Source organism: Nyctereutes procyonoides, unplaced genomic scaffold (assembly GCF_905146905.1).
Source record: "Nyctereutes procyonoides isolate TBG_1078 unplaced genomic scaffold, NYPRO_anot_genome, whole genome shotgun sequence".
Taxonomy (NCBI): Eukaryota; Metazoa; Chordata; class Mammalia; order Carnivora; family Canidae; genus Nyctereutes; species Nyctereutes procyonoides.
The window spans coordinates 14,385,673-14,400,018 of NW_026575082.1; the positions used below are offsets into that span (position 1 = coordinate 14,385,673).

Here is a 14,346-nt window from a genome sequence, read left to right on the forward strand (position 1 = left end):
AACTACTCCTTCATCCAAAAAAAAAAAAAAAACCCAATGTGTTCAGTTTGTACTATGTTCTGGCACTGTTCTATTCCCTGAGAATAATAAAGATAGACAACATCCCTGCCCTTTTGAAGCATATATTCTACACGGAAGGGGTAGGTAATATTCTAGTAAGGTGACCATAAATAATGATCTCTCACATGACATAATAGTTTTTAAATCCCCAGAAAAAAACAAAAACTATGAATGGGGACTCTCGTATTAAAGGGAAGTCTTTCTGTCATAGTGCATAGCTTCACAAATGCACAGTCATGTACAACACACACCAGCAGATAAATAATATATGGCAAATAGGAGGTCCGATATAATTAGTAGCAATGCAGCTCTTGCTCATTCCTGTACAGTGCAGCCTCGCTCACCTCCTTAGTTTTCTTACCTACCTAGGGGTAAACTACAGTGAAGAAGAGAAGCAAAGAAAACACAACTTGTGCACATTTCATTATATCTCATTTCTAAACGTCTACAACTTATAAAAAGGTTTTTAAAAAAAGAACATTTATCAGAATTACAGAAAGCCATCCTTCACTCATGTGCTTGTCCCTTATCTGTGTTTATGAATATATATGTACACTTAAAATTTTTAGATGCCATATTCAGTATTTTTATTTATTCTGCTTTCCTTATGTTAATTTTTCAGTCAACCTAGCAATGTTCATGGCATTGTTTTCTTTCTTTGTCTTTTATGACATTGATATTTTTGAAGAATATAACCAACCACAACCCCCACCCCACAATGGATTGTTACTCAATTTGGATTTGTCTGATATTTCCTTATAATTAAATTGAGGTTAGGCATTATTGGCCAGAATACTGCATAAGTGATGCTGTGCCCTTCCTAAGGTCACATTTGGTGGTGCATGATCTCTATCTGTCCCTCATTGTTGATGTTAATTTGTATCACCCTATCAAGGTGTTACCCATTTTTTTCACCATAAATTTACTGTTTCCCCCCCTTCCCTTGCTACTAATAAGCTGTCAGTGAGGAGACACTCTAAGACCAGCAAATATCCTCATCAAAATTTCTCCCTAGATGTAACATCCATTCATAAGTCTTTCCTGATCCAATATTTGTCATGACAGCCACAAAATGATTCCCATTGCATTTACCAGAGGTTCTCTGCATTCTTTTCTGAGAATCTTCCCTTCTTTCCTGTACATTCATTCATTGACTTAGCTATTTATTATTTTTGTGGACTCAGGAACACTTATTTTTTAAAAAATTTATAACTCATTACTGTTCATACTTTGGGGCTTAAATTGTCCCAGACTTGGCTAGAGAGAGCCCCTTCAAGCTAGCTTCTAAATACACACCCATCCACCCCCATAATTTTTTTGATCACTTTATTTTCTGGCATTGAGAAAATGTTTACCTTATAAAGTTTACCTTATATCCACACTGTCCCAGCTCTGGAATCAGTTATTTCTCTGAGGAGCCATAGTTCTTTTTATTGGGTGAATGGTGCCATATGTACTCATCACTACTGGGGTATCTGCTTCTTTGCCCTTCAATAGACAGAGCTAGGAAATATGTACTCTTATATACATATAACTTCTCTTATATATAGATACATATACACACATATGTTAACACATACATGCACATAAATATGCATATACACATATTTCAGAGATCATAAGTTCATGCTGATACCTATATTTCTATCTATTCTTTCTTGCCTTCCCCCATTTCATATTTATATGCTCTTCCCATGATGATAGCTAACCCTGGCTTCCAACATCATCAATATGTGTACTCATTTGTTTAGTCCTATAGCACATCTAAAGCAATTTCAGGAATGTTTCACCCATGCCATCACAATAAACAATATTATTCAAGATTTGTTTGTAATTCTCACTCTGCCCCCTCACTTCACCTTGTCCAAGACTAAAGGTTTATGGTTAAATATTGTGTTCATATTTATTTAGATTTGCCTGCCTGCCTCCCTCCCTTCCTTCATTTTGTTTACGGTGATTATGATATTCATTTGAAACACAACTAGGTTTGTTTCAGTTTGCTGTTTTGGTTTTTTTTTTTTCTTTCCTATTCTTTTTTATTTAATTTTTTGAATATGTACAATATTCACATGCTTCCAAACATAGAAACTATACAAAAAGGTATACTCAAAGAAGTGCTGTATGTAGTACTTTCACCCCATTCTCATGTATCTCCAGTCCTTAATGGGCTATAAACGTCATTGCTTTCTAGTTACCCTTTATGTGTTTCTCTGATATAAGTATGTTTTCCTAATTTTCCTCCTTTCTTACATAGAAGCGGAAGCATTTTATATATCCTCTTTTGTACTTTGCATCTTTCACTCAATACCTCTTGGTAATCACTTCATATCAATTCATAGAGCTCTTCTTTATTCTTTTTTTACAGCTATTTAGTTTTCCAATGTGTGTGTATTCCATTGTTTATATAACCAGTCTCCTATGCTTTCATGTTTAGGTAGGTAATGATTTTTTTTTTTTTAATTACAAATAATCCTGCAACAAATAACATTGAGCATATGCATAGTTCATACTGTTAGGTATATTTTCAGAATAAATTCCTAGAAGTTATATTATTGATGCAAAGGGTAAATGTGCACATAGTACTTTTAAATATTGCTAAATTCCTCTCCAGAGATGCACCATTTTTCATTTCTGCCAACAATATAGGAAGAGTGCCTATTTCTCCATAGGCTCACCAGAGTCTTTTTTTTTTTTTTTTAATTTTTTTTTTTTTAATTTATTTATGACAGTCACAGAGAGAGAGAGAGAGAGGCAGAGACACAGGCAGAGGGAGAAGCAGGCTCCATGCACCGGGAGCCTGATGTGGGATTCGATCCCGGGTCTCCAGAATCGCGCCCTGGGCCAAAGACCGGCGCTAAACCACTGCGCCACCCAGGGATCCCTCACCAGAGTCTTTTAAATTTATGCCAGTCAATAAGTTTATGCCAGTGACAATCAATTATGTTCAAGCTTTGGAATTTATGCCATTTTAAATTTAAGAAATGGTATCTTTTTGTTTTTAATTTGTATTTTTCTTATTATGAGTGAAGTCAAACATCGTTTCACATGCTTAAGGGACATTTCTATATCTCTAATGGGAAGGATCTATTCATCTGTTTTCCCTAGTTTTTTATAAAATTTTTGGTTCTTTGCTTTTATTTTTAAAAGCTCTTTATGGGCAGCCCAGGTGGCTCAGTGGTTTAGCGCTGCCTTTGGTCCAGCGCATGATCCTGGAAACCGGGGATCGAGTCCCACGTCGGGTTCCCTGCATGGAGCCTGCTTCTCCCTCTGCCTGTGTCTCTGCCTTTCTCTCTCTCTCTCTCTCTCTCTCTCTCTCTCTGTCTCATGAATAAACAAAATCTTTTTTAAAAAAATTAATAATAAAAGCTCTTTATAAATTAGGGATATTAGTCCTTTACCTATGATATATGTAACAGAATTTTTTCCCAATTTGTCACATGTCTTTTCACTATGCTTATGATGTCTTTTTGCCCTGCAAATGATTTCTAATTTTGTATACTCAGACTTCTTTTAATGCATCTGACTTTTTGGTCACAGAAAGCTGTTCCTGGTACCTACGTTATAGAGGAATTCAGTCATATTTTCTTCTAGTACTTGTATACTTTTACCTTTTACATTTCAATCTTTGATTTAGTTAGAGTTAATTATTCTAAATGTATGGTATAAAGAAAGGATTTAATTTTATTTTTTCCAAATGACTATCCATTGTCATTAATAAAGACTTGATTTAACACTTTTATCATACATTAGATACACTGGCCTATTTCTAGACTTTATATTCTATTCCAGTTATATGCCTATTCATGTGCCAGTCGCATAATGTTTTAGTTACAGAGACTTCATAGTATATTACAATAAAGTATGAACTTTAGGATCAACTGCTCTAACTACAAAAAAAAAAAAAAGGCCACTGGAATTTTTAAGGAGATCATATTAAATATGTAAATAAACTTAGGGAAAACTTATATTTTAATCATAAGTGATGTTGGGGCATTCTAACCAAGAACAAGGGATGTCTTTCCACTTGATCCAGTCTACTTTTATGCCTCTAAGAGTAGTCTTTATAGTTTTCTTCATACAGGCTTTAAATATTTCTTATCAAGTATATTCCCAAATATCTTATCTTCTTTGTTGCAATTGTAAATGGGCCTTTCTCACTCATTGTGTCTTCTATTTTTTTTTTTTTTTTTTTTTTTTAGTATAAGTTGCTCTTGATTTTTACATATTGGTTTTATATTCTATTTCCTTACTGGATTCTTTCATTTCTTGAGTTAGGTTTTTCATCAACTCTCTAAGATTTTCCAAGTATACTATCATGCCATTTACAAATATAGGTATATATTTTCCCTCCTTGACTTTTTCTTTTTCTTTTTCTTTTTTTTTTTTTTTTGTCCCTTGACCTTAGTGGGAATACCTCTGGAGTTGGCTTTAGGATTTAGGTACATATATTTGTTGGCTTTAGGATTAAGGTACATATATTTGTCATGTTAAAGAAAGTACATGCATTACTGTTTTATTTAGAGTTCTTATTACGAATGCATGGATGTTGAATTTTGTCAAAGGCTTTTTCATTATCTATGGGAGTAATGTGATTTTTTTCTTACCCTATGAATATGGCCTATTAATAATATCAGTAGAGTTTTGAGTATTGAACCATCCTTGCATTCCTGATATAAACCCAAGACACATTTTTATCATAATATATTATATTCTTAATGTGTGTTGGGGTCCATTTGATAGTATTTTTCCATCAGTATTCATAATGATATTGGTCTTTAATTTTTTTCATTCTATATTTATCAGATTCAGGTATCATAATTATACTTCTTCATTAAAAAAAATAAATCTCTCTTTGATTTCTATACTCTAAAATAATAGATAGTCCTGGGCCCTATCTGTTCTGTAAAGTTTTAGAAGAATTACCCTTTGAAACTATACAAACCTAATTCTTTGTTAGGTAGTTCCCTGATAACTTTCCTATTATTTCTTCTATGAAATTGGCCTGTTTAAATTTTTATCTTTGCTGGGGTTAGTTTGGGAAGCTATATTTGCCTAAGTGGTTATACATTTCTTCTAGATTTTCAAACTTGTTTGCATAGAGAGATGCAAAGTAGTCTCTTAATGATTTAAAAAATTCTGTCTGTGTCATTAGACCTTTCCCTTATCATTTATTTTATTTGCACTTTTCCCCTTTTCTGTGATTAACTTAATGGTTTGTCCTTTTTTGTTGATTTTCTCAAAGAATCTAGATTTTGATTTATTAATTTGATTTACTGTATTTTAGTTCTATTCACTAACTCATTAGTTTTTGTTTTATTTTTACTTTCTAGTTTCATTGCATTTTGCCAGAGATTGTTTGCCCTATTTCCACTTTATGGAACCTACTGCTACTTTCTATGTGCTCTAGTGTATATGATTAGTTTTTGTAAACATTCCATATGTACTTGAGAAGAAAGTATGGTCTCTGTTATGAGACTGTACTGTTCAGTATATATCCAGAATATCTATTTTGTTAGTTATATGGTTTTATATTCTTATATTCTATAAGTTGTTTTTTGTCAACTTATCCTAGTAAGAAGGGTGTGTTACAGTTTTCTTAGTATATTTCTACCTATTACTTTTTGTATCTCCTATAAATTTCATATTATGTAGGTAGTTGATGTGCTCTTTGTAGCAAAATTTATAACTATTACCTCATCATTGTGGAATGTGGCTTTAATGTCATATGCTGTCCCTTTTGTCTTGTTTATTGCTTTATAGCCTAAAGTGTACTTTATCTGGTATCAGGGTTGCAATTCTGAATTTCTTACTGTTAACATTTGCCTAGTCCATTCCTTTATTTTTAGTCTTTTGAATCACTGTGTTTTAAGTCTGTCTCTTTTATTCAGAATAGAACTGGATTTTGCTATGTGTGTCAATTTGAACCATTTTATTTAAGTGAAAATATTCATGTTTAAGCTTGGTATCTCTCTATTTTGTCATATTTTCTTATGTTATAGTTATGTGCATATTGTACTATATAATTCCTGTGCTATATACTTTTCCAAATTTGGAATGTCCTATATCATTTTATTTATTGTCCTTATTGATTTTGTAATTGCTTTGGGAAGGTGAGATTCAGTCTGCTGCTTTTTCTCCAAATACATAAACATTCCTGTGGCATATGTTTTGTTTTTATTCATTTATTTTTCAAAAGAATATTTTAGTTTTTAATTATTAAGATATAACTGGCACAAAGCATTGTATAAGGTCTGGGTATACAATGCTTTGGTTTGATGCATTTATATATTGCAACATGATTAACAGTGCAGTGTTAGCTAACACTTCTATCGTATCACACAATTATCTCTCTTTTGTGGTGAGAACAGTTAAGATCTATCTCTTTATAACTTTGAAGTTTATAATGTATTATTGACTATAATTTCTATGCTCTGTCTTAGGCCTCTAGACTTATTTATCTACTGGTGATAAGTTTCTACCTTTAAGCATCTTCCCAATTCCACCACCCTCAGCTCCTCATAAGAATGTGGTCTTTTTAGATTCCACATATAGGTGATGTCATACAATATTTGTCTTTCTCTGCCTGGCTTATCTTACTAAGTATAATGACCCTTGTTGTCACATGTCTTGGCTTATTTCCATGTCTTGGCTATTGTGCATAATGCTACAGTAAACATGAGCATGTAGATATCTCTTCAAGATCTTATTTTCAGTTCTTTTGGATAAATACCAAATATAATATGGTAGTTCTATTTTTAATTTTTTGAGGAATCTCCATACTATATCCATAGTGACTGCATCATTTTACATTTCCACCAACAGTGCACAAGGCTTCCAGTTCTTATACATCCTTGTCCACTCTGGTTATTTTCTATTTTTGTTTCTTTTATAATGGCCATTCTACCAGATATGAGGTGGTATCTCATTGTGGTTTTTATTTGCATTTCTGTGATGATTAGTGATTACTAGTGATTCTGTGATCTTTTCATGCACCTGTTGGCCATTTGGATGTCTTCTTTGGAGTAATATCTATCTAGTTCCTCTGTTCATTTTTTAATTGAATTGCATTTTTTGTTGTTAATGAGTTATATGAGTTCTTTATCTATTTTGGATATTAACCCCTTATTGATATATGGTTTGCAAATATTTTGTCTTCTTCCACAGGTTGCCTTGTCATTTTATTGCTTGTTTCTTTTGACATGCAAACTTTTTCATTTCATATAGTCCCACTTGTTCATTTTTGCTTTTGTTCCTTGTGCTTTGGGTATCATATAAAAAAATTGCTGAGATCAGTGTTATTCTTAATATTATCCTAATATTTTCACCAAAGAGTTTTATGCTTGACTTTTTAACCCATTTTGAATTAATTGTTGTGAATGGTGTAAGATTTTTCTGCATGTGGTTATCTAGTTCTCCCAACACCATTTGTTGAAGAGACTATCCTTTCCCCACTGTTACTGGCTCCCTTGCCAAATATTAGTTGACTGTGTATATGAGGGTTTACTTCTGGGCTAAGCATATATTTTAGATAAGACATTTCATCCTTGAGACTCAGAGAGATAGGTACTACTAGAGGATGCCTACCAAATGCTGTAAGGTGTGAAATAGTTGACTCAGAGGTAGATCAGCAGTATCTCCAGAAATCTCTTCCAGGCACTGATTCACCATAGTCTAGTTCCAATGAGCACTTTTTGCTAATGTGCTGTGATCTCCAAATGGATTAAATGTTATAAAACTTGTTCTAACATATGTCATTCAGAATGGGGACTCTTATTTCTCCCTCTATCACCTCATCAATTTTTTAGACAAAAGTAAAACAAGGATAGAAAATAGTTTTACAGAAGATGTCTCATTTGGGCTGGCTTTTATTATAAATTTTAATGTGTCACTTTTTTCTGTTAAAATATGTATCTGCTGATAACAGTACTGGACTATCACACCTGAAAAAGAGAAGGTATTTGTCAACGGGACTATCAATATAACATTCAGATTCTTACATCTTGCAGTGACTTTGTTTTGAATGAGATTGTCTTTAAATTTAACTTATTAGTAGATTTTGATTAGTAATAATAACAGCAGCTAACATTTACTAAGCACCTACTGTATCCCTCACACTATGTTCAAGGGGCATTTTACAGGTAAAGTTGTATTTAAACCTCACAACAACTTATTTATGTTTTCTACTTGACAGCTAGGAATACTACTTAGATGAGTTCATAAACTTGCCCTGTAGTTAAATAGTTAATAAATGAATCAGCCAGAGTTTCATCCCAAGTCATCTGTCTCCATACTCAAGAGCATTTAATTCCATACGTGTTTCCTGCCTAACTAGGGTGATGGGGAACTTAGGCATATTTCCTTCCCAGTATAGAAATGAGGAGTTTATGTTTTGTGGCTCTCCTATTGAAGTACTTGCTTTCTTGTCCTGTGGGGAAGGTTTCCTTAATTTATTAAGATTACTCTTATTACAACCCTCATATGCGGGGAAATACTTTCCTGTTTTTCATTTTCTAGATGGCATACTACCACTCTCAGTGCATACTTCACAGTGGGAAAACCAAGGAAGAGGAGAAGGAGATTAGGAAAAAGCAATTTCTGGGGAATAAGTTGTCTGTGGACTAAATGCCTAATTAAGAGAAAATTTGCTAACTCTGGAACAATATGTTGTATTACATTTTTTATTATTTATATTAGCAAATAACAAATTACTCATTTAGGGGTTAATATTACAGTGAGCAAGACTAGACAAAATTGAGAAAGTCTGAGCAAAAGGTGGTAGAATAATGAAATGTAATTTGAATTAAAAATGTGAAGTTTTAGGGGCGCCTAGGTGGCTCATTCGGTTAGGCCCCCACTCTTAATATCCACTCAGGTCATGATCTCAGGGTTGTAGAATCAAGCCCCATGTCGTAGTGCTCCATACTCAGCACAGAGTCTGTTTGTCCCTCTCCCTCTCCTGCTGCTCCTCTTCCACTCACTTGCTCGTTGTTCTTTCTAAAATAAATAAATACATAAATAAAATCTTTTTTTTTTTAATGTGAAGTTTCAGATTTCCACAAAAATGGTTAGGGCAAGTATAGCCCATTTTGAGAGGTCATAGAAACGATTCTATAAATGACACTAGAATTAGTACTTCTAAATGCATATACACTGTGTTTGTGTATGTCATAATGACACTGTCCTGCTTTGTTTTATTGCAGCCTCTTCCTTCGTCCTACCACTACTGAGTCCTACAAGTCTCTTTGAGCGGTTGTTTAGCATACTTCTTTCCTGGATGTCAGCCTACCTACTGCTAAGCACAGGGTATAAACTGTTTTTAAAATTTAATTTTTAGTGGCACGTTTTAAATGATATTGACATTTCTCTTTGAATATTTTACCTCTGGAAATGAAAAATATACAAATCTTGAGGAATAAATCATAAGTATTGTCTATTTCGTAAGAACTGTGTATGACTTGATCTTAAATCTTGTTTTCTTTTTCTTATTTTCATAGTATTGCCTGTTGTCTTTGTCTTTCTGTTTACTTCCTGAAGCTGCTAAAATGTCATTTCACTACAGTATTAGAAAGTTCTGATTATGTAGGAATTTGAAGTCTCAAACAGTGACTTAAAAGAACTATGGCTTTGTTACATTTCTTTCATGTATTTCAAATCACACCTTGATTTGTTCACTTATTTGAATATATTTTCTTTTTATTTTTACTCTTAAATATATCCTAGTCCAAATATTCCTTTAGATTCAGAAACTTTCAGAATATTTTCCCAAAAGTTAAAGAATCCATTTTTAAAGATTTTATTTACTTATTCATGAGAGACAGAGAGAGAGAGAGAGAGAGAGAGAGAGAGAGACATAAGCAGAAGAAGCAGGCTCCATTCAGGGAGCCCGATGTGGGACTCGATCCCAGGACTCCAGGATCGAAGACCTGGGCTGAAAGCAGACACTAAACCACTGAGCCACCCAGGCGTCCCAGATTTAAATTTTCTTACAAAACAAAAAACAAAACTAGCAGCGTGATTTGGGATAGATCTGCAAGTGTTCTCTAGATTTCAGTGAACAGTGATACAATCTCCCCATCTTCTTTGAAGAAAAGGATTTTTCACTTGCTTGAATTTTATTTCATCCTTACTTAAATGTTTATGAGGGTGAGAAATGTGTACCTTGTAACAACATTGTATAGAACAAATCAAATTACCACCACTCATAGATAGTTCAAAATTTGGCCCAAACACAGTTTCTTAATCCCAACTAGACTAAACCTAGGGTTTCACCATTGTGCTATCAACAAGTTATTCCCAGTTTAGATGATTTTGTAAAGCCATTTGAGTCCTAGACTTGGGTTCGTTCTTTGGGAAACTTAGTTGCCCTAACTCAGAATTAGAACGATGTTTTTAAAAATCTTTTCTTAATGGGCCCTAACATTCTAAGTGGACCTAGGCTGCAGGAGTTCTTGTAGTCCTCAGATAAGATATGATCCAGTGTGGTATGAAACTTTCTCTTAAAAAAGCTCCATACACCTCCTACCTTCCTTTCTCCCTGCCTAACCAGTTCTGAAACATAGATGTGAAGAAGTAATATAAGCAACGTGGAAATTTTCAACAGTTACCTAGTAAGATTTTAAGAGAGGCTTTCTTTGAGACTTAGAACTTTAAACTTTGAAATAAAACTTGAAGTCTATCAGCAGTTTCTTAAGAGTGATAAACAGAATCAAACTTTAAAACTGTTCACTCTCTGAGCGTGTGGGTGGCTCAGTCATTTAAGTGTCCAACTCTTGATCTCAGCCCAGTTTTGATCTCAGGGTTGTGAGTTCAAGCCCTGTGTTGGGCTCCATACTGGGTGTGGAGCCTACTTAAAAACAAAAACAAAACTTCACTTTGCCCTGTTATTGGTGAAATTTCAAAATAAATAATTTAGTTACAATCAGAATCTATCAAACTATATATGAATTAGTTTTTAGTCTAGATAAGAAGGCAAAAAAATAATTTGTATTTTAACTCACCATTTTGGGGTGACCCATGAGTTTCATTAAGAAATCTTCTCTAGAGGTTGCTTTAAGAAGATATGTGTTTGAGAGGGTCCAGAAATATTTGCCAACTTCTACACAGTCCCTTAATAATCACTAAACCCTTTTCTTTTTTGAGCCTTCACATTCTAAAGCAATAAACACATTTAAAAGAATACAGAAGATTTAAGAAATATAAATAGATCTGGTTTACTAGATTAGAGAGGAAGGAAGAAAGAAGAAAGGATGATTGAAGTTGAATTTTGAGTGAAAAAAATATTTCGTGATATATAATGAGCTAATCATGTAACGTACATTGGGGATAAATATGATAGTGTTTTAAATTCTCGATTTCAGGGCAGCCCAAGTGGCTCAGCTGTTTAGCGCCACCTTCAGTCCAGGGCGTGATCATGGAAACCTGGGATCAAGTCCCACGTCGGGCTCCCTGCATGGAGCCTGCTTCTCCCCCTGCCTGTGTCTCTGCCTCTCTCTCTTTCTCTGTGTCTCTCATGAGTAAATGAATAAAATTTAAAAAAAATCCTCAATTTCATAGTCATAAAGATACCAAAGCATATTTCCATAAGTAAATTTATTTTAAGAAAATCTAAAAAGCAAAAACTCATGTGTAAAATCAGAACAGTAGTAATGAGTATGACCTTTTTAATGAATGTATTAAGAAATATCATTCAACATCAGAAATATCATTTATGTCTTCTGTGAAGGTATATTTACCTTTAGAGAAAATGCAAGAGAGATAGCCTAAAATAGCACAGTCTGACAATTTCAATTAGTACAGTTTTCAATGTCAAATCAGTTTTGCAAAACTGATAGTCCACCTTATTATTCTACATCACCATTTGGACAATCTGGGGGTTCTCTATGTAAATTAGTGAACAGTCAGAATTATAGGCTATTTAAAAGAAATGCAGTTTTATTACTTTACAGAAATACAGTAATAGTAATTCTAAATTCTAACAATGTATCCTTGATTTAATGAATAAAGAAGATTCATTTTAATCAACATTTCATTATTTTTATGCAAATAGAAGCTATTGTAATGCTTGAAAATAGTTCTCTTAAGATTGTTAAACATTTCTCACTGAAATTGTATTTATATCATCCCTTTGCTTAACAAACTATAATACAAAGCTAAATGCCTTTTCTGCCCTGTTGAATTTGCAGAGACCAAACTAGTAGATCCTAATTTTGTAAAGTTTTACTATGTACACTCTGAGTCTGTGATGACATTTTATTGGTATTTCAGTGTATTAATTCAGATATGCAGATTTTATACAAGATATTGATAGTCTGAAGAAATAAAGTCCCATAGGAAGATGTCTTTATCAGATATATTCATCTACATTTTACAAATAAAAATTATTATAGTTTATAGTTTCTGAAAGGAAATAAATCAGTAGCACTATTTGTAGAACTATGAAATTCATGTTTTCATATATTAAGGAAGAATACTTTCATATGTAACTGCAAATATTTTTTAAAAATCATGGTCCATTTTTGCTTAGAGTATACTCTTTCTTGATTCAATTAATCAACAATTGTTTTTTCTCTCGTGTCCTGAAAGCTAGACAAACAGGCAGAACAATTAGCTTACCCCACGTGTATAATAGAGTTGTAAGCTGCTATAAAATAAGGACTTTATTTTGCAGTATTAGGCAATTACAGAATGCAACAGTTAAGTTATTGTGACTTAATTAGTTGGGAATTATAAGATTAAAAGAATGTCTAGAGAAAGAATTTGAGTAGAGGAACATGGTGCCATCAAAGACTCCTGTGGAAGTTGAACTAAATTTTAAAGAACATCTAGGATACAGGCGTTCTAAATTAACATTTGTTTTTCAGTTTTTTTTTAAATCATTGTAAAAATAGCAGTGATCACATTTTGGAAACTAGGGATAAAGAGGAAATTTACCTATTAACCCTACCCCTGTAATCTGTAATTGTCTTTTTAACATAGCATAGTCCATGTACTAGTTTATATCTTTTTTTCTACCTAACATTATTTTATTTTAAGATTTATTTATTTATTTTAGAGAGAGAATTAGTGCTCAGGAGTGCAGTGGGGAGACGCAGAGTGAATGGGAGAGAGTCACAAACAGACTCCACACTGCGTGTGGAGCCCAACCTTACAATCCTGAGTTCACAACCTGAGTCAAAAAGAGTCGGATGCTTAACCAACTATGCCAGCCAGGTGCCCCTTACCTAACATTATTTTAGAAATGTTGTCCTAGGTGGCTCATAGGCTTCCTAACCATCATTTTAATGGACATTTAGTATTCTGTGAGGTGATAAACCTTGATTTATTTAGCCACTCTTCTATTTTTGATCATTTTATTTCTATTTTTATTATCATAAATAATATTTTGAGTTATGTTTTTGTGCACAATCTTTCCACATAGTTTAGATTATTTCCTTTGTTCATTTTTCACATGTAGTATAGGGGGGCCATAGAGTATGAATTCTTTTTTCTTTTTTTTTTTTTTTACTTTTGTCTTCAGAACAGTGCCAGTTTATATTACCAGCAACCAATGAGGGGTCCTAGTTCATCACATCCGTCACAGTATTTGGTATTTTCATTTTTAAATAAGAACACCAACTGCTATTTTCATAGGTCAAAAATGGTAGGGCTTTGTATAATTTTCTGTACCTGTTTTACTGAGGTTTTCTCATATATATATTATCTGTCCATATGCTTGGGCATTCTACATCTTATATGCCAAGTGATTTGTGTGGCTTTTTTAAGTCCAGATACTTCCTTCTGCCTGGTCTTCAGTTTTTATTTTTATGATCAGTGATAGAGTTTAAAGCATCTTGCTTCTTTTGCTTCTCATGTTTAGGAAGTAGTGCTAAATAGAATAGAGTTCAATAGTTGAAAAAGTTGGGAGAAATAAAGTTTTTGTTTTGGTTTGGTTAGTTTGATTTTGTTTTAACTTCCCCTTAAGTAACTCCCTCAGCAAATATTTATTGTTGGCTGGGCCTGCAGTGGTGACAAAACTGGCAGAGTCAGAGCTTTTTATAAACTTGTGGGAAATGCGTGTCAGTGAACATGTGATTAAAATTGTGTGAGAATTAGGGTGCCTGGGTGGCTCAGTCAGTTAAGTGTCTGCCTTTGGCTCAGGTTATGATCTCGGAGTCCTGGGATCAAGCCCCATGTCTGGCACCCTGCTCTGCGGAGAGTCTGCTTCTCCCTCTCCTGCTGCCCTTCCCCCTATGCCAACTCGTTCTCTCTCTCTCTCTCTCTCTCTCTCTCTCTCACTTGCTCTCAAAT

At 33.6% G+C, this 14,346-nt stretch overlaps 1 protein-coding gene across 6 annotated transcripts in view; it reads left to right on the forward strand.

Annotated features, from left to right (window-relative positions):
• The window catches only part of LOC129514590 (GPI ethanolamine phosphate transferase 1), a 109,863-nt gene that overhangs the window by 70,505 nt on the left and 25,012 nt on the right, over positions 1-14,346 (forward strand). For all 6 annotated transcript variants that reach the window (XM_055333300.1, XM_055333299.1, XM_055333304.1 and 3 more), the window contains one exon: positions 9,261-9,363. In XM_055333300.1, the coding sequence (XP_055189275.1) occupies positions 9,261-9,363 (103 nt within the window). The remainder of the gene's footprint in view (positions 1-9,260; positions 9,364-14,346) is intronic.